This window comes from Dipodomys spectabilis, unplaced genomic scaffold, assembly GCF_019054845.1.
Source record: "Dipodomys spectabilis isolate Male_0828 unplaced genomic scaffold, ASM1905484v1 ptg000097l, whole genome shotgun sequence".
Classification (NCBI taxonomy): Eukaryota; Metazoa; Chordata; class Mammalia; order Rodentia; family Heteromyidae; genus Dipodomys; species Dipodomys spectabilis.
Window position 1 is genome coordinate 3,726,001 of NW_024870774.1, and position 25,449 is coordinate 3,751,449.

General features: G+C 44.8%; 1 protein-coding gene across 1 annotated transcript; it reads left to right on the top strand.

Moving 5' to 3' along the window:
* Positions 1-750: 750 nt before the first annotated feature.
* Psmb5 (proteasome 20S subunit beta 5) lies at positions 751-7,315 on the top strand. The gene is made up of 3 exons (XM_042686352.1): positions 751-978; positions 2,853-3,159; positions 6,827-7,315. Exons 1-3 carry the CDS (start codon positions 781-783, stop codon positions 7,111-7,113), a joined length of 792 nt encoding a protein of 263 aa, XP_042542286.1. The 5' UTR covers positions 751-780; the 3' UTR covers positions 7,114-7,315.
* The last annotated feature ends 18,134 nt before the right edge of the window (positions 7,316-25,449 follow it).

Here is a 25,449-nt window from a genome sequence, read left to right on the forward strand (position 1 = left end):
TCTTTTGCTCAAGGCTTGCACTCTACCACTTAAGCCACCTTGCCAGCCCTTTTTTATTCTTCCATTTGCCTTTTAAGCAATTCATCATTTACAATGTCCACTAGGAAGTGGAAGCAAAAAGAAAAGACTACTGAATACTAAAAATTGGTTACTGTTCAGGAATGGTTGGGATAAGGCCACTAATGCCGTCAAACCAAAACTACATTTTCTTTTCTTTTTTTTTTTTTTAAATCACAAACTGCTTGGTTTGACTATCACAGGAAAATGACTTCAAATTAGTTATATTTCTCAGTATTAAGGATGTCCTTAACCAAAAAGGCAACACCAGTTTTTTTAGGAGCTGAGCTGCAGAAACTCTAGGTTAGACCCCAAACTGGGCGGGGACCACTAACCAAGAGAGGCCAACCAGTTTTCAACCAGTCACGCCCTTTCCAAAGATGGCCAACCTCACCTCACTCAACAAGGACATTTCCATTCCCTCCTTAAGTTCATCTGATCCTGTACGGCTTTCAAAACCAAAATCAAAATGTCTGTTCACAGCCTTTTAGCGTTAAAAGTAATGTAGTCAAGCAACGCCCCCTCTTCGCCCCCGCCCCCCGTACCTCGGTGAAAATGGCCTCTCTGGTAAGCCTCTTGTTTTGGGAGGAGTGGTTGCCAGGAGTAAAAATGGCTGTGCCGTGGGAATAGATTGAATAGGAAGTGAAGCTGTGACGGCGAGGCGTTGCCCGGCAGTTCTTTGCTTGGCATTCTGGGAGTTTATTTCGCTTGCCCTTCTTAGACATGGCGCTGGCCAGCGTGTTGGAGCGGCCGCTACCGGTGAACCGGCAGGGCTTTTTTGGACTTGGAGGTCGTGCAGATCTGGTGAACCTGGGTCCGGGGAGTCCCAGCGATGGGCTGAGCCTGGCTGCACCTAGCTGGGGGGTCCCAGAGGAGCCGCGAATCGAAATGCTTCATGGAACCACCACGCTAGCCTTCAAGGTGCGGATCTCCTCGTCTCCCGCGGCTGAGCCGCGAGCGCTCGCGCCGGGCCCGGCCCGGCCCGGCCCGGCCTCCCAGGCGGAAGGCAGCGTGCTGTGGCCGCGACCACCGAGCCTTGAGCCCAGGCAGCAAGGCTCGGTCCTCTCGTGCCGGCCCTAGCGGCTTCGCTGACTCATTGTCCCGGAGTCCTCGGCCTTCGTGCTGCCTGGAGAAGGGTGGGGGGTGGGCTGCGCTGAGTGCGTGTAGGATCCGGAGGCGGTTCGGGTAGATTCCCAGGCGTCCCCAGGCCGCGTCTATCCAGGGAGTCCTTAACCGAGAACAAGGAAGCCGTAGCTAGAGGCTAGTGCCACTATTCACCAAAGGTTTTGTACACTCAGGACAAGGATAACTGAGGCTCTGGCCATAGGGGGAAGCTGGGTTAAGTCCCGGGACCATTGTAATAAGAGCTAGACAATTGGGATCCCTGGTCAGTGGCTGGACTCCTGTAATCTTAGCTACTCAAGGGGCTGAGATCTGTGAATCACAGTTCGAAGCTCGCCCAGACAGGAAAGTCTGTGAGACCCTTATCTCCAATTAATAACTAGAAAACCGGAAGTGGTGCTGTAGCTCAAGTGGTAGAGTGCTAGCCTTGAGCAAAAGAGCTGAGGGACAGCACCCAGGCCTCAAGTTCAAGTCCCACGACCGACAAAAACAACAACAGCAAAAGGATGTAATATTGGTTATACCCAAGTCTGAGGATTGCTGTGAAGTCCAAATGACATTAATAGGTGAAGGAAATGTGTATGATAAAATACAAAAGAACAGTGAAAGATTTGCTCGGTTTGCATTAGTGTCAAAGAAACATCATGGGGGGGCTGAGAGGTGGCCCACTGATAGAGTGCTTGCCTTGTATACTTGAGGCCCTGGGTTCTATTCCTCAGCACCACATAAGCAGAAAAAACCGGAAGTGATGCTGTGGCTCAAGTGGTAGAGCACTAACATTGAGCTGAAGAGCTGAGGGACAGTCCCCAGGCCCAGACCAAAACAACAACAAAAAAAGCCCGTGCTGGTAGCTCACGCCTGTAATCCTAGCTACTCAGGAGGCTGAGATCTGAGGGTCCCGGTTCAAAGCCAGCTGGGCAGGAAAGTCTGTGAGACTCTTATCTCCAGTAAACCACCAGAAAACTGGAAGTGGTGCTGTGGCTCAAGTGGCAGAGCACTTGCCTTGAACTCAACAGCTGAGGGACAGAGCCCAGAACCAGAGTTCAAGCCCTATCACCGACAAAAAAAAAAGAAAAGAAAAGAAAAAGAAACATCATGGAAGCTGAGTGCTGGTGGCTCACAACCTGTTGTCCTAGCTACCCAGGAAACTTGAGCTGAACACAAGGTTCGAAGCCAGACCAGGCAGAAAAGTCCTGAGATGTGCTAGTCTCCAAAAGTGGAGCTGTGTCGGGGCTGAGAAGGTGGCTCAGTGGTAGAGCGCTTGCCTTGCAAAAGTGGAGCTGTGGGTCAAGTGGTAGAGCACAAGCCTTGCATGAAGAAGCTAAGGGACAGCATCCAGGCCCCAGTACTACCACCAAAAATAAATAAATAAGCTGGGCACTGTTGGCTCAGGCCTGTAATCCTAGCAAGTCAGGAGGCTGAGCTCTGAGGATAACAGTTTGAGGCCAACCCAGACCAAAAAAAAAAGGTCTAAAGTAGAGATGTAGCTTAATTGGTACAGCTACTGTTGAGCAAAAAAGCTCACAGACAGAGCCCAGGCCTTGAGTTCAAGCTCCATGACACGACCAAAAGTTAAAAAATTAAAAAAATTTTAAATATATACACACATCAGAGGAATGTTTTTGTTGTCTAATTGGGCTTGTTTTGTGTTTTTTTTTTTCTGATCTTAACAGTTTCGCCATGGAGTCATTGTTGCAGCTGACTCCCGGGCCACAGCAGGGGCTTACATTGCTTCCCAGACAGTGAAGAAAGTCATAGAGATCAATCCCTACCTTCTGGGCACCATGGCTGGGGGTGCAGCAGATTGCAGCTTCTGGGAGCGGCTGTTGGCCCGGCAGTGTCGAATCTATGAGCTTCGAAATAAGGAACGCATTTCAGTAGCAGCTGCCTCCAAGCTTCTTGCCAACATGGTCTATCAGTACAAAGGCATGGGGCTGTCCATGGGTACCATGATCTGTGGCTGGGATAAGAGAGGTCCTGGTGAGTTGTCCTACAGTCCTTAACCTTGAGTTAACAGTACCAAGAAGGGTTTTGAGTTAATATAAGATGTGCTAATTAGGGCTGGGAAGGTGGCTCAGTGGAAGAATGCTTGCCTTGCATGCATGAAGCCCTGGGTTCGATTCCATAGCACCACATAAGCAGTCAGAAGTGGTGCTGTGACTTAAGTGGTAGAGTACTAGCCTTGAGCTGAAGAACTGAGGGACAACACCCAGGCCAAAAGTCCAGGTCCCACGACAAAAAAAAAAACATGTGCTAATTAGCTTCTTAGCCTTCCCTTAAGCATTGATTATAGTGTAAGAAAGAGCATTAAGTTAGACCTGCTGTGTCATTGACTGACTTAGTCAATTGACCAGGTTACTTATTTTTTTAGCCTCTGTTTCTTTATGTCACATTGAGTGGTGAGCTGTAATATTGGTTGAGTAAGATTATACATGTAAGCCAAGTACCAGTGGCTCACATCTACAATCCTGGCTACTGTGAAGGTTAAGATTTGGAGGATTAAGTTTTAAGGCCATTCCAGGCAGAAAGGTTCAGTAGACCCCTCCCCCCCGCATCTCCAAAATGCTCAGCAAAAAGCAATGCATCACTTAAAGTGGTAGAATGGTGTCCTACCAAACACAAGGTCCTGAGTACCAACCCCAATTCTGTCAAAATTTAAAGAGAAAATTATGGAAGTGGTAACATTGATTAATATGCATTATACTCATAAACTGATGTTGAATTGAAATCCCTTTGTAAAAACCACTTAAAAGTAAGATAAGGAAAGGTGGCTCAGCGGTAGAGTGCTTGCCTCACATGCATGCGACCCTGGGTTCAATTCCTTAGCACCACATAAGCAGAAAAAGCCGTAAGTGGCGCTGTGGCTCAAGTGGTAGAGCGCTTACAGTGCCCAGGCCCAGAGTTTAGTCCCCACAATGGGGGAAAAAAAAAGATAATAAAACCCCAAAATAAAAGAAGTAAATAAATGTAAAGTAACTAATGTGAAATATTGTACATAATACTCCCCCCCCCTTTTTTTTTTGCCAGTCCTGGGGCTTGACCAAGGGCCAGGCACTGTCCCAGGGCTCCTTTTACTCAAGGCTACCACTCTGCCACTTGAGCCACAGCACCACTTCTGGATTTTTCTGTTTATGTGATACTGAGGAATCAAACCCAGGGCTTCATGCATGCTAGGCAAGCACTCTACCACTAAACCACATTCCCAGCCCTACATATTTTTCTACTCCATAAATGATAAGACCTAAAAATTATATTTGAGAATTAATTTGACAAAGAGAAAAACTCTAGGCAATGCTGATAGAAAAGTCGTGTGAGGGGCTGGGAAGGTGGCTCAGTGGTAGAGTGTTTGCCTCGTATGCATGAGGCCCTGGGTTCGATTCCTCAGCACCACATAAGCAGGGAAAAAAAGCCAGAAGTGGCACTGTGGCTCAAGTGGTAGAGTGCTAGCCTTGAGCTGAAAAGCTGAGGGACAGTGCCCAGGCCCAGAGTTCAAACTCCATGACCAACAAAAAAAATTTAAAAAGAAACCAGGTCTGATGGTACACCTCTGTATTCCAGGAGGCTGGAATTCCATGCCAGTCTAGGCTAGACAATGAGAACCTGGCAAGAACGATAATTTTTAAAGAAAAAATAAAAGAAATTGTCTTATGCTCCTTTAGTACAAGTAAGATTAAAATATTCAATCTATGACCATAGTATCACTTCAAGTTCTCCTAAGCCACATGTAGCTGGGAGTGCAGCTATCATTTTCTTTGTAATCTTCCTCAGTTCAAACCCCTCCCTGTACTACCAAAACAGCCTCTATGTTTGTCCCTCTATCCACACTGATCAGAAAGAATAGACATGACTATGAGAAGAAACAGAAGAGAGTATAAAAGCATACTCTTGGAATCTTAGCACTCAGGAGGCTGAGATATGATAATTGTGGTTTGATGCCAGACAAGGCAAGAAAGTCCCTGATTTTTGTTGTTGTTTTGGTTTTTTGTTTTGTTTTGGGTGAGTAGTGGAGCTTGAACTCAGGACCTGGGTGCTGTCTCTGAGTTTTTATGCTCAAGGCTAGTGTTCTACCACTGAGCCACAGCTCCACTTCCAGTTTTCTAGTGATTAATTAGCGATAAGAGTCTCAAAGCCTTTTCTGCCCAGGCTGGCTTTGAGCCGTGATCCTCAGATCTCAGCCTCCTGAGTAGCTAGGATTACAGGTGTGAGTCACCAATGCCTGACTGTGAGACTTTTAACGATCTCCAGTTAACGAGCTATGGAGCTGTTTGCTCAAGTGATAGAGTCCCAGTCTTGATCGAAAAACCTAAGCATGAGTGCAAATCCCTGAGTTCAAGTTACCAGTGCCAGCACAAAAATAAATAAGCAAACAGATAAGTTTGTTCTTTCTTTTTTTTTGGTCAGTCGTGGGGCTTGAACTCGTCCTGGGCGCTGTCCCTCAGCTCTTCAGCTCAAGGCGAGCACTCTACCACTTGAGCGCCACTTCCGGTTTTCTGGTGGTTTATTGGAGATAGGAGTCTCACGGTCTCTCCTGCCTGGGCTGGCTTTGAAGCGCGGTCCTCAGATCTCAGCCTCCTGAGTAGCTAGGATTACAGGTGTGAGCCACCAGTGCCCGGCGATAAGTTTGTTCTTAATAGGGATTTTTTTTTTTTTTTTGCCAGATCTGGAGGGGCTTGAACTCAGGGCCTGGGTACCTTCCTGAGCTTTTTGCTCAAGGCTAGCACTCTACCACTAAGCCATAGTCCTAGCCCTTAACAGGGATCTTTGTCTTAGTGCAATTATCACAGTATATACTTAGTTTATGACATAAACCAAAACCACTACAATTTCGCTACATGATATAATCTCACAAGATATGTAGTTATCATTGACCAAAATGTTGGCATGACTGGTGTGCCTGCCATTGATTACAGGTGTGAGCCACCAGTACCTGCCTTCTCCCAACAAATTTCTGAGAATGTATTACTATTATTAAGAAATACATGGGGCTGGGAAGGTGGCTCAGTGGTAGAGCGCTTGCCTTGCATGCATGAGTTCCTGGGTTTGATTCCTCAGCACCACATAAGCAGAAAAAGCTGGAAGTGGTGCTGTGGCTCAGGTGGTAGAGCACTAGCCTTGAGCTGAAGAGCTGAGGCCTAGAGTTCAGGCTCTACAACCGGCAAAAAAAAAAAAAAGTAGTGAGCCGGGTGCTGGTGGCTCATACCTGTAATCCTAGCTACAAAGGAGGCTGAGATCTGAGGATTGCGGTTCAAAGCCAGCCAGGCAGGAAAGTCTGTGAGACTCTTATCTCCAATAAACCACCAGAAAACTGGAAGTGGCACCTGGGCCCAGAGTTAAAGCCCAATGACCAACCAAAAGAAAAAAAAAAGATGAGTAGTGAGCCAGGCACCAGGGGCTCACGCCAGTAGTCCTAGCTACTCAGGAGGCTGAGATTTGAGAATTATTGTTCAAAGCCAGCCAGGCAGGAAAGTCCGTGAGACTTATCTCCAGTTAACCACCAGAAAACTAGAAGTAGCACTGTGGCTCAAGTGGTAGAGTGCTTGCCTTGAGCTGAAGAGGTGAGGGACAACAGCCAAGCACAGAGTTCAATCCCCACAATCAGCAAAAAAAAAAGATGTGTAGTGGTGATTTTTTTTTTCCTGCTTTTCAGGCCTCTACTACGTGGACAGTGAAGGGAACCGGATCTCTGGAGCTACCTTTTCTGTAGGTTCTGGCTCTGTATACGCCTATGGAGTTATGGATCGAGGCTACTCCTATGACTTGGAAGTGGCAGCAGCCTATGATTTGGCCCGCCGAGCCATCTACCAAGCCACCTACAGAGATGCCTACTCAGGAGGTTCAGTCAATCTCTACCACGTGCGGGAAGATGGCTGGATCCGAGTCTCCAGTGACAATGTAGCCGATTTACATGAAAAGTATAGTAAATCTACTCCCTGAAGGATGGATTTCTTGGGGTGACTGTCATTGGTAATATTATAACATCCCTTCTAGAGTAGAGTAATCCACAGTTGTATCTGTACCTTTTTATAAAACCCCTGAAACATTGATCACTGTGTGTGACCCGTTATAAATGAGCTGCTACAGAGGCCGCTGTTTGTTTACTTTCTTGGATGTTACCATTACAGCACTCAGTACTCGACCTCAGCCTGTCTTGTGTCTTTTGTCCACGCTGTCCCTCCTCCAAGCACTTTGCAGTCAAATAAGCTAGGACAGTGGGAGGAAAGGGACTGTAATTACAGGAAACAGTAGTGGGAAGATGTTGTCTAGTGAATACATTAATATCCCACTCATGAAGCTAATAACAAAGGAGAAGGAGAACGGCAGGGAGGAGGGAGAGATTTCCCAATTCCGTTTGCAAAAAAAAAATGAGAAGTTGATGAGGTGGAAAGATGCACAGGGCTGTACCAGAAAGGCTACAGGGGAAAAAGCTCAGCCTGCTGTGGGGGAAGGGAAGTTGACAGACTTCAGCAGAGGAGAGGGGACAGCAATAAACACATAATTTATTTTGTTTTTTTGAGATAGTGTCTATGTAGCCCAGGTTGGCCTTTGAACTGCCAGCGTAAGTCTGAAGTGTTAACCCCATGGGGAAGGGAAGGCTTAGACCTCAGGAAAGAACAGAATAGTGAATGTGAAAGCCCTGGTGACCTTTTGGTCTTTTCCTTTTGGTCTTCCAGCATGGTTATCTGTGTGGCAAAGCTGGGAGAGGTGGTCTTGTAGCATCCTGGGCAGGAAGCAGTCCAGAATTGGCACTGGAATGTGTGGGTGGGAAGAGGGCCAATTTGTCACCCAGCACTTGAGGGGGTTCCCAAGCTGTGGTGGTGGCAGATGGCAAAAGCTACTGTTAAAGAGAAGACAGGATACAGGGTATTGGCAGGAGAAATCTAAAAATGGGGCAGAACATAAGTTAAGACCACCTTTTATGTAGTTGGCTAGATAGAAGAGAGTGGTAGTTGAGAGAACAATCCAGTGTCTTTTTTTTTTCCAGACAGGGAATAGGAGGAGTCATTCCAACTAGGTGGAGTAAGGCCTCTTCACCCCTGTGCTGCAGCTTCCTTCCTTCCTCTTCATCCTGGTGCAGTTTTGTATTGATTGATGAGGCTGTCCACCAAGAACTGATCCAGGCTTGTTAATTGCATTTGTCAAACTCGGGGGAAATTGGGAATTAGTGAGATTGGAGAAAGGAGTTTGGAAAACAAATGACTCTTGTGCCTTAGGAGATTCATTTTGCTGACAAGTATCTCAGGAGCCCCTGGAGTCCACTAGCATGGACCCAAATATACTCTACAGCTAAAACAGGCAGGAGCTATGTCTCAGCTTTCTCCTGTACAGACTACCATCAACATATGCGATATGTGAGATGTTACAGCCTCTTCTCACTTATGACATGGTTTGTAGATCTTTAAAAATTAGGCCTCAGAGGCTGGGAAGGTGGCTCAGTGGTAAGAGTGCTTGCCTTGCATGCACTGGGTTGATTCCTCAGCACCACATAAGCAGAAAAGAACAGAAGTGGTGCTGTGGCTCAAGTGGTAGAGCACTAGCTTTGATCTAAGAGCTGACGGACAGTGCCCAGGCCCAGAATTCAGGCCCCACAACCAACAATAACAACAAAATTAGGCCTCAGTACTACATAATAAGAAAAGGCTGGAAGTGGCACTATGACAAGTGGTGGAAGTGGAAGAGTGCTAGCCTTGAGCAAAAGAAGCTCAGACAGTGCCAAGGCCCTGAGTTTAAGCCCCTGAACTGGTATTTAAAAAAAAAAAAAAAATAGGCCTTGTATTTTCTTTGAAACAGTTGTGCTATGCCACCCAGGCTGGGCTTGAACTCATGATCCTCCTGTCTTGTACAATTTTTTTTCTTTTTTTGTCCATCGTGGGGCTTGAACTCTGGATCTGGGTGGCGCTATCCCTCAGCTCTTCAACTCAAGGCGAGCGCTCTACCACTTGAGCCACAGGGCCACTTCCAGTTTTCTGAGTGGTTAATTGGAGATAAGAGTCTTGCATACTTTCCTGCCTGGGCTGGCTTTGAACCACAATCTTCAGATTGCAGCCTCTTGAGCAGCTAGGATTACAGGCATGAGCCTGGCTTAATTTTTTTTTTTTTTTTTTGGTCCGGTCATGTGGCCTGAACTCTGGGCCTGGGCGCTGTCCCTCAGCTCTTCAGCTCAAGGCTAGCGCTCCACCACTTGAGCCACAGCGCCACTTCCAGCCTTTTTTCTTTCTGCTTATGTGGTGCTGAGGAATCGAACCCAGGGCCTCATGCATGCAAGGCAAGCGCTCTACCACTGAGCCACCTTCCCAGCCCATGGCTTAATTTTTTTTAATGAGCAACTTAACTGAAAAATCAAACCCAGGGCTTCATGCATGCTAGGCAAGCACTCTACCAGTAAACCATATTCCCAGCGTCTCTCCACAACCTCCCCCTTTTTAAAAATGAAATTCCAACACCTGAAAGAAATTAAACCAGGCTAGAGTTTAAAGGTCAGAGAATCAGCCATTGAGCTTCATGCTCCACAACACTTTTGGTTCTCCTCTCTCCGGCCCCCCACCCCCCAACCCCCCCACCCCCGTCTCACACACACACACACACACACACAGAGTTTGGCTCTTAGAACCTCAACATTGTCCTAGGAAACAACCTTGTGGATAAGAAAAGTCAAAGGTTGTAATTCCCTTACATGATGCCAGAGAGCAGATTCCCTAGTCTCTCCCTAAATAGAAAATTAGGTCTGGAGAAGAAATGAGCTTCAAACAGCACCACCTCTTCCCCTGAACCTGTCTTAGCACCTTGCATTGGGCAGTGGTCTGTTTAAACTCTGTACTACCAGCATCATTTCAGGAAAATTTGTAACTTACAGTCCTAAGTTCTCTGCCCTCCTGGGTCTGGGATTCAAGACTCTAAAGAAGGAGACCATTTCTTGGTAGATATTCTAGAAAGAAAGAACAGAGATGAGCTGGACACCAATGGCCCATGCCTATAATCCTAGCTACTCAGGAGGCTGAGATCTGAGGATCACAGTTTGAAGCAAGCGCAGGCAGAGAAGTTCCTGTGATACCCTTATCTTCAATAAAGTACTCAAAAAAACCAGAAGTGGCACTGTGCTCAAGTGGTAGAACGTTAGCCTTGAGCACAAAGAGTCAGGGTTAGCACCCAAGCCCTGAGTTAAAGCCGAGGACCAGCCCCGTCCCCTCCCCCCAAAAAAGAACAGAGATAAGGAAAAACTGCTAGTATCTAGTGGTATCTACTCTGTGCATTTGATTTCTAGCTGCTGGGTACTGCTAGGGAGTTGGCAATGTCATCCATCTCTGCTTGTGTGGGGATGATGGATGCTGTGTAGCGATGGGAGGATGCTGTAGAGTGGAGAGTACCAGTTCAGAGACTCCCTTCAGATTCATTTCCCAGTACAGTTGTCTTGACAAAGGATGATGGAAAAGGAATTGCCTTAAATAGCTCAAAGATTCATTTCTCTCAGCGGTTCCCAAGTGTCCAAAGGACAGGGCTTTGTAAGTGATGTCTGACAATTTCTTTTCCCTCCACAGATAGCTAAATGACACTAAAGTCTGGCTCTGGGTAGATGAGGGGACTAATCAGGTTAAAAACAGTGAGTATTCCTAGAGGCCCAGAACGCTCTCTTGCTAGCAAGGAACTGTGTAGGGTGGGAGGCAGAAAGATGTGCCTTATAGTATCCCTACACCAGGCAAGAGTAAGAGCAGGCTTGAGGAGCTGCCAAGCCCTGCAGAGTGAGCAGAATGTTCAAGAAAAAAGTGAAGAGGTAGGGAGGCGAGGGCATGGTGGAGGGGAGGAAGGGTAGTTCAAGCACATCAGAAGACTGAAGCATAATAGTTACTGAGTGTTCCCTCTTTAGGCAAAACCACCAAGTCAGTGTCTCTTGATATCCTCCTCAGCTGGCAAATAAGAAAACTGTCAAAGCCATTTGGGGAGTAGAAGGTCACATCCTTGGAGGGGAAATAAAACATCTGATTTATTCTGGTCCATAGATCCTATGTGGGAAGGAATTAAGGGATGGAATTTTTGAAAATAAGGTAGTTGGAAAAATGGAAGGAATTCTGAGAGGACCATTTTCTTGTGCTAGGAGCAAACAAGGATGCTGGGGGGCAAATGGAGAGCACATGACTATTTTTGTGAGTAAATGTAGGTTTCTTTATTTTCTCTTATTGTTCATTTTCTTAGAAGAACTCTCCTGCCTGCATTATAACAGATTAGGTGCTTTGAAACTGGCACCAGTGATCTAACCACACAAGTGCTTTATGATTTCAAGGATACATTTCAGCCAATCAGCTCTGCTATTTCTGTTTATTTCTTGTTTTTGTAAATTCTAGTTTCCTCAGGAAGCCAGATCATATTGAGAAAGATTTAATTACAGCAGGCAAGAGCAAACATGGCAATGAGAACTGCCCTGACAGTGTTTGCTGCCTCTTCTGACCCAGGCCTCTCCTCCCCTCCCTTGTCAGCCAACTGTCTGCATCCCTTTGTGCTCCCCAGGCCTGGCCTCAGAGCCAAGTGCTGGCTTCCAGAGGCTATGCCCCACTGAAGCATTTCAATAAAAACATTCCTAAAATGTCCCCTTCATAGTTGTTAATGGGTCAGGCAGAAGAAATTCTACCCACGTCAGCTACTTGGGTTTATTTAACTGAACTCCTTTTCCCAGAAGCGTTTGCCTTTGAGTGAAGTGCCAAGCCTAACTTGGTACTTAACCATGTATGGTCCACATTAAGCTGTCCCTAGATGTGACTTATTCCAAAGGGAATAAGATACCACAGGTTCACCTCTTCTGGTGTTTCTCTCTACTTATACCCCCCTCTTTTTTTTTTTTTTGCCAATCCTGGGGCTTGAACTCAGGACCTGGGCACTGTCTCTGAGCTTCTTTTGCTCAACCCTAGCACACTATACCATTTGAGCCAGAGTACTACCTCCAGCTTTTTCTCTTTATGTAGTACTGAGGAGTTGAACCCAGGGCTTCATTTATGCTAGGTAAGCACTCTACCACTAAGCCACATTCCCAGCCCTGTCTACTTACCCCTTTTCAGGCAAATTTCACATTGTCTCTAATTCGTGTGTGTGTGTGTGTGTGTGTGTGTGTATACATGCATGTGTGCCAGTAATAGGGCTTAAAACTCAGGCCTGGGCACAGTCCCTTAGTTTTTTCACTCAAGGCTGGCATGCTATACTTGAGCCACAAATCCACTTGTGTCTTTCTGTTGTTTTATTGGAGATAAGTCTCATAAGACTTTCTGCCTGGGCTGGCTTTGAACCTTGATCCTCAGATCTCAGCCTTCTAAGTAGTGAAGTTTATATTCGTGAGCCACCAGCATCAAGCCCTTTATTCTCTCAACTTTAGAAAAAACATCTTTGTAGGCTGGCAATGTAGTTCACTTAGAGAAAGAGTGCTTAGCATATACAAGGCCTGGGGTCCAAAAATAAAAAATAAACTCGAGACCCTTCTACTTTCCACCACAGAAGTTAAATGAGAACCAAACAATCAATAACCAAGTACTGTTTATAGGCTTTAAGTAGCAAGAAAAGGTTATCACTAGCTGCAGGGTATCCAGAAAGCTGGTAGCACAGAGGAAAGCACAGATGGAGTGGGAGAAATGGTGCTAGAGAGAACCAGAGACAAGGAGAGACGGGAACAGAAAAGCAGCTCACCAACAGCAGCAGAGGGAGATGTGGACGTGACAGAGGAAGATGGATGGAGACATTGACAGGCAGAACTGGACTGGAGAGGGGGGGCACAGGGAGTGGGAAAGGAGACTGGGAAGGACAGTGGTAGAAAGAGTAGGCAAAGATATAGGGGAAGGAAGCGGCTCAAAGCTAATGCACAGTGAAACATGTCCCCCTGGAGACAGATAATTTCTCCAGCCATACATAATGAACACGTGCCTCCCTGTATGTTGGCCCCGTACTGTCACAGTCACTTACACTCTGCAAGGATCTCTCCAGTGTCTACACCACTTATGCAAGGTTGCAAAGAAAGTTGGAGCTGTTAGCCTTCTCAACCCAGCTAACCCAAAGGCAGAAGAGCAGAAATTGCTCTCAGAGCAGGAGGGTAAATGAGTCCAAATCACAGATCTAGTACCTTTGAATGGCTTGATTTTTAGGGTCACTAAGAGCCTTTTCTCCCCATGCCTATGTGCCTGCTAATCACACACATATAACTCATCCTCCTTTTTGGTTTGTTTGTTTCTTTCTTTCTTTCTTCTTTTTTGATACTAGAGATGGAACCCAGCACTCACCAGGCAAGTTCTTTGCCCCTGAGCTACATCCCAGCCCTCTTCCTCCTTTTCACTTTAGGTAAGGGGAAATAAATGGGTCTAAATAGGATTTGTGTAGTGTTGGTTCAGGGACTTGACTGCAGAGCCTGAGAACTGTCCCTTAGCTTTATGCTCCAGGCTGATGCTCTACCCCTTGAGCCATAAAACCACTTCTGGCTATTTGGTGGCTTATAGGAATTAAGAGTCTCTCTGGGGACTAGGAATGTGGCTCAGTGGTAGAGTGCTTGCCTACCATACTTAAAGCCCTGGGTTCAATTCTCCAGTACCATATACACAGAAAAGGCTGGAACTAGCCCTGAGCAAAAAGAAGCTCAGAGACAGTGCCCAGGCCCTGAGTTCAAGGCCCAGGACTGGCAAAACAAAATAAAATAGTCTCTCTGGTCTGTCTTCCCAGGCTGTCTTTGAGCTGAAAGCCTTCTAACCTTTGCCTACTGAATAGGATTACAGACATGAGCCTCTGACACCTTTTGTAAGGTAGCTCTTTTCCCAACCTAGTTTCAACATCATCACTGTGCAAGCCACATCTCCCCACTGATTCATGGTCTGATTAGAAGAAGTCCTCTGGGCTGGAAATGTGGTTTAGTGATAGCATGCTTGCCTAGCATGCACGAAGCCCTGGGTTCAATTCCTGAATACCACATAAACAGAAAAGGCCAGATGCACTATGGCTCAAGTGGTAGAGCCCTTCGCTTGAGGAAAAAAAGAAAAAAAGCTCAGGGACCTGAGTTCAAGCCTCAGGACTGGCAGAAGAAAAAAGAAAAAGAAAAAAGAAAGAAATCCTCTCTGAGTACCAGTTTGTGAAAGGACTATCATCAGCATGTCCCCTTGAGTCTTGAGTTTGCACTCATAGCAGTAAGCCAGGCACTGGTGGCTCACACAGTTGTCCTAGCTACCGAAGAGGCTGAGATCTGAAGATGGAGCTTTGAAGCTAGCCCCGGAAGACAAATCCAAGAGATTTTTATTTCGAATCAATGAACAAGGGGCTGGGAAGGTGGCTCAGTGGTACAATGCTGTCAGGTATGCATTAGGCCCTGGGTTCGATTCGTTGACACCACACAAGCAGAAAAATCTGGAAGTAGCTGAAGAGCTGCGGGACAGTACCCAGGCCCAGAGTTCAGTCCACACAACCAAAAAAAAAAAAAAAAAAAAAATCAGTGAAGAAGAAGCTGGAAGTTGATCTGTGACTCAAGTAGTAGAGTGCCAGCCTAGAAGGGAAGAGGCTAAGGGACAGTGCTGGGCACTGAGTTCAAGCTCCAATACCAGCATTGGAAAAAAAAGAAGCAATGAAGCATTTAGTCCAGCATGAGCTAGGTGCAGTGGCACCTACCTGTAGACCCGACATTTGATCATTAAAGGAAGAAATTGCTTGAGTCCACCAATTCAAGACTAGTCCAGACAATATAGCTAGACCCTGACTCATAGATCCTTACAGAAGCCCCACAATTCCAAGTAACTCTGAAAGAGGAAAGGTATACAGGTGTGTAAAGGTGGGCCAACCTCAAGTGAATGGCCCAAGTACTGTCCTTGACTAGGCTAAATCGTGTGTTCCATCTCATTTAAACAGTTTTGGGGGCTGGGGGAGCAACTCAGAGGCACAGCACCTGCCAAATAAACTCAAGGTCCTGAGATAAACTCCAGTACCACAAAAAAAAAGTAAATAAAAATAGCCCTGGGCATGTGCTATATCAAATCATCTATTAAACCAGGCACTGGTGGCTCATGCCTATTATCCTCACTACTCAGGAGGCTAAGATCTGAGGATCATGGTTCAAAGCCAGCCCAGCGGGAAATGCCCTGAGACTCTTAACTCCAATTAATGACGAGAAAACCAGAAGTGGCAATGTGGCTCAAAGTGGTAGAGTTCAGAAGAAGAAAAGAAAAGTACTTATGAGCTGGGAATGTGGCCTAGTGGTAGAGTGCTTGCTTAGCATGCATGAAGCCCTGGGTTCAATTCCTCATTACCACATAAACAGAAAAAGCAGAAGTGGTGCTGTGACTCAAGTGATAGAGTGCTAGACTTGAACAAAAGAAGTTTAGGGACAGTGCCCAGGCCCTGAGTTCAAACCCTAGGACTGGCAAAATAATATCTACCTCATATTCAAATTCCTAATTATCCCAGTAATGTCTATTATGTTTTTAATTTTTGTTTTTATTATTACTATAAAGGTGATATATACAGGGGTTAGAGTTATATAAGTCAGGTAAAGAGTATGTTGTTATTGGTGGTGGTGGTGGTGGTGGTGGTGGTGGTGGTGGTGGTGGTGGTGGTGGTGGTGGTGGTGGTGGTGGTGGTGGTGGTGGTGTGTGTGTGTGTGTGTGTGTGTGTGTGTGTGTGTGTGTGTGTGTGTGTGTGTGTGTGTGTGTGTGTGTTTTAACAATGTCACCCCTTCCCTTGCTCTTTCCCAATTTTTCCCTCCCATTCGTACCCACATGTTGTATAATTTTCACATTGTCCAGTGAGTACCCCTGCTACATTTGTTCACCTTTGTTCTTCCATTTCTATGCACCTTGTTACCCTCCCAAAGACATATAAACAAACAAGACAAAAAGAAAACAAAAACAACAAAGAAAAACTTGTTTCCATTTTATGATCAGAGAGAGGCATATAGGCATTGCACCTTTGTGCATTATGTTTTATGGTCTCACAGACTTTCCTGCTCAGGCTGATTTTGCACTATGATCCTTAGATCTCAGCCTCTTTAGTAGCTAGGATTACAGATATGAGCCACCAGTGCCTGGCTTGGGTGTTTTTTGTTGTTGTTGTCATTTTTTTCTTTTTTCCCTGATTAAGGATCCAATCAAAGCTCATATATCACATTGAATTGTAGAGTCTTCTTTCATTTCCTTTAATTTATAACTACCTCATTTGTGTGTGTGTGTGTGTGTGTGTGTGTGTGTGTGTGTTTCATGATGTTTATATTTTGAAAAGCCTGGGTCAATGTTTGTGATCTGGACTTATCTGATTGTTTCTTCATGATTAGATTCAGGTTAAACATTTTTAGCAAGACTATTAAGCAATATTGTAAAGCTGCCTTTTTTATGTGAGGAAATACATTCTTTTTTTTTTTTTTTGTCATGGGGCTTGAACTCTGGGCCTGGGCGCTGTCCCTCGGCTCTTCAGCTCAAGGTGAATGCTCTACCACTTGAGCCACAGCGCCACTCCTGGTTTTCTAGTGGTTTATTGGAGATAAGAGTCTCACAGACTTTTCTGCTCCGGCTGGCTTTGAACCATGATCCTCAGATCTTAGCCTCTTGAGTAGCTAGGATTACAGGCATGAGCCACCAGCACCCAGCTGGAAATATATTCTAATTCCTCTAGTGAATGCTTGAAATTATGGGGAGTGCTGAGCCCTGTAAAGGCTTTTTTTCCCCCTATACATACATGACTATGATAAAGTTTATAAATTAAGCACAGTAAGATTAACAATAATTAATAACAAAATGGAAATATTAGAAAAATATACTATAGTGAATTATATGGATGGAATCCTTTTTTAAATGTTATTCTTTATCAGTTAGGGGGCTTGAACTCAGGGCCTGGGCACTGTCCCTGAGCTTTTCACTGAAGGCTAGAACTCTATCACTTTGAGCCACAGCGTCACTTAGGTTTTCTGGTGGTTAATTGGAGATAAAAGTCTCACAGACATTCCTACCCTGGCTGGCATTGAACCGTGACCCTTATATCTCAGCCTCCTGAGTAGCTAGGATTCCAGCCAGTCTTTAATATATAAATTTATATATGTTTGTATGTGTGTGTGTGTGCGCGTGCCAGTCATGGAGCTTGAATTCAGGGCCTGGGTGCTGTCCCATAGATTTATTCACTTAAGGCTAATGCTCTACCACTTTGAACTACAGCTCCACTTTCATGTTAGTTAATTGGAGATAACAGTCTGACAGACTTTCCTGCTCAGGCTGGCTTTGAACTTCAATCCTCAAATCTCAGCTTCCTGATTAGCTAAGATTACAAGTGCCAGCCACCAGCACCCAACTGTATATATTTTTAAATTTCTATTTTTGTATCAGTACCAGGGCTTGAATTCAGGGCATCACACTCTCACTCAGCTTACTTGCTCATAGCTGATGCTCCACCATTTGAGCTACACCTCTGGTGTAGATGGAATCTAGGTCTCAGCCTCCTGAATAGCTAGGATTAACAGGCAATTATAGGCATAAACCACTGGCACCTACTTTTTTGTTGATGTGGGGTTTGAACTCTGGGCCTGGGCACTATCCCTGAGCTCTTTAGCTCAAGGCGAATGCTATGCTCTACCACTTGAGCCACAGAGCCACTTCAGATTTTCTGGTGGTTAATTGGAGTTAAGAGTCTCACAGACTTTCCCACCTGGGCTGACTTTGAACCGTGATCCTCAGATCTCAGCCTCCTGTGACAGGTATGAGCCACCATCACCCAGTAAGTTGCGGGTTTTTTGTTTTTTTGTTTTTGTTTTTTTGAGACAAGGTCCTGTTATATACCCAGGCTGGCCTCAAATGTTCCAGCCTCCTGAGTTCCGGAATTATAATCATGTACCACATCTGGCTCAAGAAATTCTTTTTTTTTTTTGTCGGTCATGGGGCTTGAACTCTGGGCTTGGGTGCTGTCCTTGCACTCTTCAGCTCAAGGCAAGTGCTGTACCGCTTGAGCCACAGTGCCACTTCTGGTTTTCTAGTGGTTTATTGGAGATAAGAGTCTCATGGACTTTCCTACCCTGGCTGGCTTTGAACCTCGATCCTCAGATCTCAGCATCCTGAGTAGCTAGGATTATAGGTGTGAGCCACTGGCGCCTGGCAAGGAATTCTTTCTTAAAGATCATTAAGTGACAATTAATTTTTTAAAGACAAAGTCTCATTATATGCTCAGCCTGGCCTCACATGCTCAATCCTCCATCAGCCTCTTGAGTGCTGGGATTATAATGAATCCAAATGTCCACAGTACTACTCTTTGTGTTTATTTTGTCATCATTTTGAGGACATCAAGAAAAATAAGAGACTGAGAGTAGCGATATACATCTAATCTAACACTTGGGAGACTGAGTCTGAAAATACGTGAGTTTGAGGCCAGCCTGAGCTACCTGTACAGATTCTGCCTGAAATAGCTCAACAATATGCTGGGCACCAGTGGCCCAAGCCTGTAATCCTAACTACTCAGGAGGTTGAGATCTGAGGATTGCAGTTCAAAGCCAGCTCAGGAAGGCAAGTCCATGAGACTCTTAACTCCAATAAACTATCAAAAAAGCCAAAGTGGAGCTGTGGCTCAAGTAGTAGAGTGCTAGCCTTGAGCACAAAAGCTCAGGGACAGGGCTAGGAATGTGGCTTAGTGGTAGAGTGCTTGCCTAGCATGCATGAAGCCCAGGGTCTGATTTCTCAGTACCACATAAGCAGAAAAAGCCAGAGGTGGCGCTGTGGCTCACGTGGTAGAGCCCTAGCCTTGAGCAAAAGAAGCTTAGGGACAACACCCAGGCCCTGAGTTCAAGCCCCAGAACCAGGAAAAAAAAAGGAAAAGAGGAAATATAATTAACTTTATCTTACATTGCATCAGGCACAAAAAGTCAGATTTTCCCATTATTGATCATGCTTAATTTATTCATTAGTCTGCTAGACAGCTCCATTGTAAAGATATGCTTGCCATTTGTAATTAAGTAGTAAGCTAATAATAGTAGAATATTGGGATGAGCTGAATTGTGTTCTCCTAAAATCTATACAGGTAAATCCTAACTCGCTTGGCTTTTGAAACAAGGCTCTTTATAAAGAAGTGATAAAGTTGACTTCAGGCCATTGGTGGATCTTAATTATGTCTGATCAGGGAATTTCTGGGCTTGAACTCAGGGCCTAGGTGCTATCTCTTAGTTGTTTTTTTTTTTTTTTTTTTCTCCTAAAGGATAGTACTCTATTACTTGAGCCACAGCTCCACTTCCAGATTTTTGGTGGTTAAGTGGTGATAAAAGTCTCATGGCTTTTACTGCTTGGGCTGTCTTTGAACCAAGATTCTCAGATTTCAGCCTTCTGAGTAACTAGCATTACAGGTGTGACACCTTGATCTTGGCCATCTTGTCTTAAGAGGTTCAAAAGCAAAAATATCTCTTGTATAGTACACATAGACTTGGTAGTACTTTGTTATGCAGGCCCAACAAACAAGTACAGTAATTAATCCCACATCCTTACACCTTTCTCTGTTTTCCATTGGTGTTTGAAAATGGTGTTTTTGTTTTTGTTTTGGTCGGTCGTGGGGTTTGAACTCTGGGCCTGGTCACTGTCCCTCAGCTCTTCAGCTCAAGGCGAGCGCTCTACCACTTGAGCTACAGCGCCACTTCTGGTTTTCTGGTGGTTTATTGGAGATAGGAGTCTCACAGTCTCTCCTGCCTGGGCTGGCTTTGAACCTCGATCCTCAGATCTCAGCCTCCTGAGTAGCTAGTATTACAGGCATGAGCCACCAGTGCCCGGCCATGCAAATGGTGTTTTAAAAAATTCTGTCAGGGCTGGGAATGTGGCCTAGTGGTAGAGTGCTTGACTAGTATGCATGAAGCCCTAGGTTTGATTCCTCAGTGCCACATAAACAGAAAAAGCTGGAAGTGGTGCTATGACTCAAGTGGTAAAATGCTAGCTTTGAGCAAAAGAAGCTCTGAGATAACACCCAGGCTCTGAGTTCAAGCCCCAGGTCTAGCAAATAAATAAATAATTAATTAAAAAATAAATTCTGTCATTGCAACACAGCAGGCATCTTTCTTTTTCACTTCGTTGCATTTATTCATCTTTAATTTCCTTCCTTCCTTCCTTCCTTTCTTTCTTCCTTTTCTTTCGTCGGTCGTGGAGCCTGAACTTTGGGCCTGGGCATTGTCCCTCAGCTCTTCAGCTAAAGGCTAGTGCTCTACTACTTGAGCCACAGCACCACTTCCGGCTTTTTCTGCTTTTGCTGTGCTGAGAAATCAAACCCAGGGCCTCACGCATGCAAGACAAGTACTCTACCACTGAGCTACCTTCCCAGCCCTTATTTTTAAATTCTTTTGTTTTTGCAATAAACTAATTAATTGGCACTTGATGATCTTTAAGAAAGAATTCCTTGGGGCTGGGAAGGTGGCTCCGTGGTAGAGTGCTTGCCTTGCATGCATGACGCCCTGGGTTCGATTCCTCAGCACCACATAAGCAGAAAAAGCTGGAAGTGGTGCTGTGGCTCAAGTGCTAGAGCACTAGCCTTGAGCTGAAGAACTGAGGAACAGTGCCCAGGCCCAAAGTTCAGGCACCATGACTGGCAAAAAAAAAAAAAAAAAAGAATTCCTTGAGCCAGATGTGGTAATTCTAGCACTCATGAGGCTGGAGCATTTGAAGCCAGCCTGAATATATAACAGGATCTTGTCTCAAAACAAAACAAAAACAAAAACAATTTGCCAGGCGCTGGTGGCTCATGCCTGTAATCCTAGCTACTCAGGAGGCTGAGATCTGAGGATGGCAGCTCAAAGCTAGCCCAGGCATGAAACTCCATGAAGCTCTTATCTCCAATTAACCACTAGAAAATCTGGTCCTGTGGCTCAAGTGGTAGAGTGCTAGCCTTGAGCTGAAGAGCTGAGGGATAGTGCCCAGGCCCAGAGTTCAAGCCCTATGACTGACAAAACAAAACAAAACAAAAACGCACCAGTGGTTCACATCTATAATCCTAGCTACTCAAATCAGAGGATCAAGTTCAATGCCAGCCCAAGCAAACAAATCTGAAACTTTCCTTTTTGTCCATCCTGAGGCTTGAACTTTGGATCTGGGCACTGTCCTTGAGCTCCCTTGCTCAAGGCTCTACAACTTTGAGCGACAGCTCCACTTCTGGCTTTTTGTGGTTAATTGGAGATAAGAGGCTCAGGAACCTTTCTGCCTGGGTTGGCTTCCAACCATGATCCTCAGGTCTCAACCTCCTGAGTAGCTAGGACTGCAGCTGAGCCCAGCTGAGAGAGACTTTTATCCCAATTGATCACAAAAAAAACAGCAAGGGAGCTTTAGCTCCAGTGTTACAGTGCTAGTCTTGAACCAAAAGGAGATTGTGAGCTCCAGGTAAAAAGCAACAATAAGCCCCAACTTCCTAGCTTCTACAACATAAACTCCTATTCATTTTTCCTTGAGTATTGTCTTCTGTCACCTATCTCCCTCTTCTGTCTTCCCTGTCTTTCCTTTAGTTTTCTCTCTGTAACCTCTTTCATCTCTAAACCTCAGTTCCCTCACTTTCTTCCCCAGTATCTCTGAGGACATATTCTCAGCTGGTCCTAGAAGTTCCTTGCACTCCTGTTCTAAAACGCTCTGGTGTGTTCATGACTGTCAGAATTAGCTTCCTGGCCTCACTCCAAGGCCTGTTGGATTTCCCTGTAGCAAGGCCCCTTTGGGGATCTCACAAACAGAAAAGACAATAGATCTGCTGGACACAAAGCCAGATAAGCAGTTTTTTTTTTCATCTGACAAGTCAACTGTGAAGCCTAACATCTGAAATCAGAAGTGCTTTAGAGTTGGAATTATAATTTTTTAAGATGAAAAAGATGTATTTTTCTTTGTCTTGTCACCACTTAATAGCACAAAAATGCTTTACTCAAACTTTTTTTTTCTGGCACAGGAATTTAAACTTAGGGATTGCTCAATTTGTGTGGCTGGTCCTCTACCACTTGAGCCATGCCTCTAAACCCTGCTGGAACAAGGGCTTGAAGTCACTCAAGGCTGATGCTCTACCACTTGAGTTACTGCTCCAATTCCAACTTTTTGCTGGTTAATTGGAATTGGTGGAAAGAGTCTCATGGACTTTCCTGTCCCAGCTAGCTTCCAGCCTCAGTCCTCAGATCTCAGCTCCTAAGTAGCGAGAATTTCAAGTGTGAACCACTGGAGCCTCACCAATGGTTATTTTGAAATAAGAGTGCAATCTACTTCTTGTTGGAGTTGGGATGACAGGTGTACCACTTGCACCCAGCTACTTGTTGAGAAAGGGTCTTTGGAACTTTTGGCCTTCAACTTAGATCCTTTTGATTTCAGTCTCCTGAGTATCTAGAATTACAGTTGTGAACCACCATGCCCATCTGGCCTGTTATTATTATTATTGTTGTTGTTTAAATGAAAAACATATAGAAGAAACACACAAGGAGCCAAATGCTAGTGGCTCACACCTGTAATCCTAGCTACAAAGGAGGCTGAGATCAGAGGATCATAATTCAAAGCCAGCCTTCACAGGAAAGGCTTTGAGGTTCTTATCTTCAATTAACCACCTAAAAGCTGTGGCTCAAAGTGGTAGAAAACTAGCCTTGAGCAAAAGACCTCAGAGACAGCACCTAGGCCCTGAGTTCGAGTCCCATGACTGACAAATGAAGGAAAAGAGGAGGAACAGGAAGAGGAAGGGAAAGCAGAAGGAGAAGGAGAAGGCAAAAGAGGTGGAGGAAGAGGAGAAGAGGAAGAAGAAGAAGAAGAGGAGAAACACAAGGGATTGGGGATATAATTCAGTGGTAGAATTTGCCTATCTTTGATGAAGCTCTAGATTTGATCCCTGCATTGTAAAACAAAAATTAAAACAAGGAGGAAGCAATAGATGAAGTGAATCTGTCTAAATTGTAATATGTGCACATGTACATGGTCAAACCCCTTTGTATGATTACTACATGCTTAAGAAATGAATTGCAAGCGGGGTGTTGGTGGCTCACACCTGTAATCCTAGCTACTCAGGAGACTGAGATCTGAGGATCATGTTTCAAAGCCAGCCAGGGCAGGAAAGTCTGTGAGACTCTTATCTCCAATAAACCACTCAGAAAACTGGAAGTAGCTCTGTGGCTCGAGTGTTAGTGCACTCCCCTTGAGCTGAAGAACTGAGGGATAGCCCCAGGCCAGAGTTCAAACCTCATGTCTGACAAAAAAATAATAAAATAAATAATCACAGGCTGGGGATGTGGTTCAGTGGTAGAATGCTTGCCTAGCCTGCATGAGGCCCTGGGTTCGATTCCTCACTACCACATAAGCAAAAAGAAAAAAAGCCATAAGTGGCGCTGTGGCTCAAGTGGTAGAGCGCTAGCCTTGAGCTGAAGAGTTGAGGGACAGCACCCAGGCCCAGAGTTCAGGCCCTACGACCGGACCCAAAAAAAAAGAAAAGAAAAGAAAAAAAAAGAAATGGAGAGGGTGAATAAGGGTGAATATGGTCACAGTATTTTATAAGCATATATACAAAACAAAACAATGAAAACTGTTGTAATTGTTTTAAGAAGCAAGGGGCACTGGGAACAATGGCTCAAGCCTGTCATCCTAATCTATGGAGAAATCACAATGGCTGGGTTTATGTTCTTCCTGATCATAGTGATCCCAGAGACAAAAGGAGGTACAAATAGGATGACAGTTCAGGCTGGCCTGGCCATCAACCAAGTCCCTATCTTAAAAATAACCAATTTGAAAAGGGGCTATGGTAGTATGCTTGGTTGGCAAGTGCAAGATCCTAAGTTCAAACCCCAGTACTACAAACAAACAAACAAACAAAGATAGGGATGAGAGATGAGGGAAAGAGTGATGGACAGGGTGAGTTTGATCAGGGATGAATGAATGGATGTCATAATAAAACCTTTCTCCCTCTTGATCAAGTAATATATACTAAAATAACAACACTAACAAGAAACCTATGGCTAAGAAGAACATAAGCATTAGCATCCCATTTTGAGGTAAGGCAATGCTAACTACTATAGAGCTTGAACATAAGCTAGGGTGCTGCTGGGTGAAAAAAATATTAAATGCAACAGCAGGTCTTTCTGCTGAGACCAGATCCTACCAAGAATGTTCTGGACTTTGAGAACCATCAAGCATAAGGGTTTGATGGCCAGTGCCAAAAAATATGTGAGGAGGTGCTGGATAAGCTGGTTTGAGTAAGCAATCTGTTTCTTGTAAAATACTCATGCCAGCAATCTGTCAGTCAAATTACTGAGTATCTAAACTATATTTCATTTTTGCTACTTATGTTGGTAATAGCCATTATAACTTAAAAAAATCCAGAACATACTTTGTTTTAGCTATGATATGCTTTTATTATTCTTTAATTTGGAACCTCAGTGTGTGGCTGCACCAACAATGATATCTTGGAAGTGGTCAGGCCATTTGTCTTGTGTAATATTGTAAAGATCAAATCAGATAACCATATTCAAAAAACAAAATCTGCTGTAAAACCACTGAGTCACCATGTTTATGAACTTGAGCTATGGGGCTTTCTCTGGTAGCTATATAAATTTAGGCACCACCCTATACCTTAATAACATTTCCAAAATGAAGAATGTAGCAGTACACAAATTAATATGTAAAGTGTAAAGTCTTCAGAGCAATTCTTATTGAAGTAGAAGTAGAACTGCTGTAAAATACGAGCTTAAAGATCTGTGTCACCAGGGCTGGGAAGATGGTTTAGTACTTGGTAGGTAGAGTGCTTGCCTAGCATGCATGAAGCCCTGGGTTTTATTCCTCAGTACCACATAAACAGAAAAAGCCAGAAGTGGTGCTGTGGTTCAAGTAGTAGAGTGCTAGCCTTGAGCAAAAGAAGCTCAAGGACAGCACCCAAGCCCTGAGTTCAAGCCCCAGGACTGGCCAAAAAAAAAATCTGTGTCACCTAGGAAAAAATTTTTTTGCAAGTATAATAATGATTTTTTTTCAGCGCTTACTAAATATCTACAATTGTGTCAGGTGCTATAATGAAAATCAAACAGCAGGGGACTGGAAGCTGACACCTGTAATCCTAACTATTCATTCGGGAGGCTGAGATCTGGGGATGGTGGTTTGAAGCCAGCCTTGGTAGGAAAGATCTTGTCTCCAATTAACCAGCAAAATCCAGAAGTGGGGTCAAGTAGTAAAGGGCTAGGTTTGGGGGGGGGGGGGGAGCGCCAAACAAATAACAAAAAAATCTAACCCAGGCACAGTGCTCAGGCCCAGAGTTCAAGCCTTAGTACTGGGGCAGACACAAATGGTTACAAATTCCGAGTAGTCAAAGAAGAGGAACCGGGAAACATTTCATCCAGAC

What these genes read in the sequence shown, in the direction of transcription:
- Psmb5 (XM_042686352.1), top strand. Translation starts at nt 781, where the DNA reads ATGGCGCTGGCCAGCGTGTTGGAGCGGCCGCTACCGGTGAACCGGCAG. An exon ending in CCACCACGCTAGCCTTCAAG is followed by an intron (nt 979 to 2,852) that starts GTGCGGATCTCC and finishes TGATCTTAACAG; the next exon opens with TTTCGCCATGGAGTCATTGT. An exon ending in CTGGGATAAGAGAGGTCCTG is followed by an intron (nt 3,160 to 6,826) that starts GTGAGTTGTCCT and finishes CCTGCTTTTCAG; the next exon opens with GCCTCTACTACGTGGACAGT.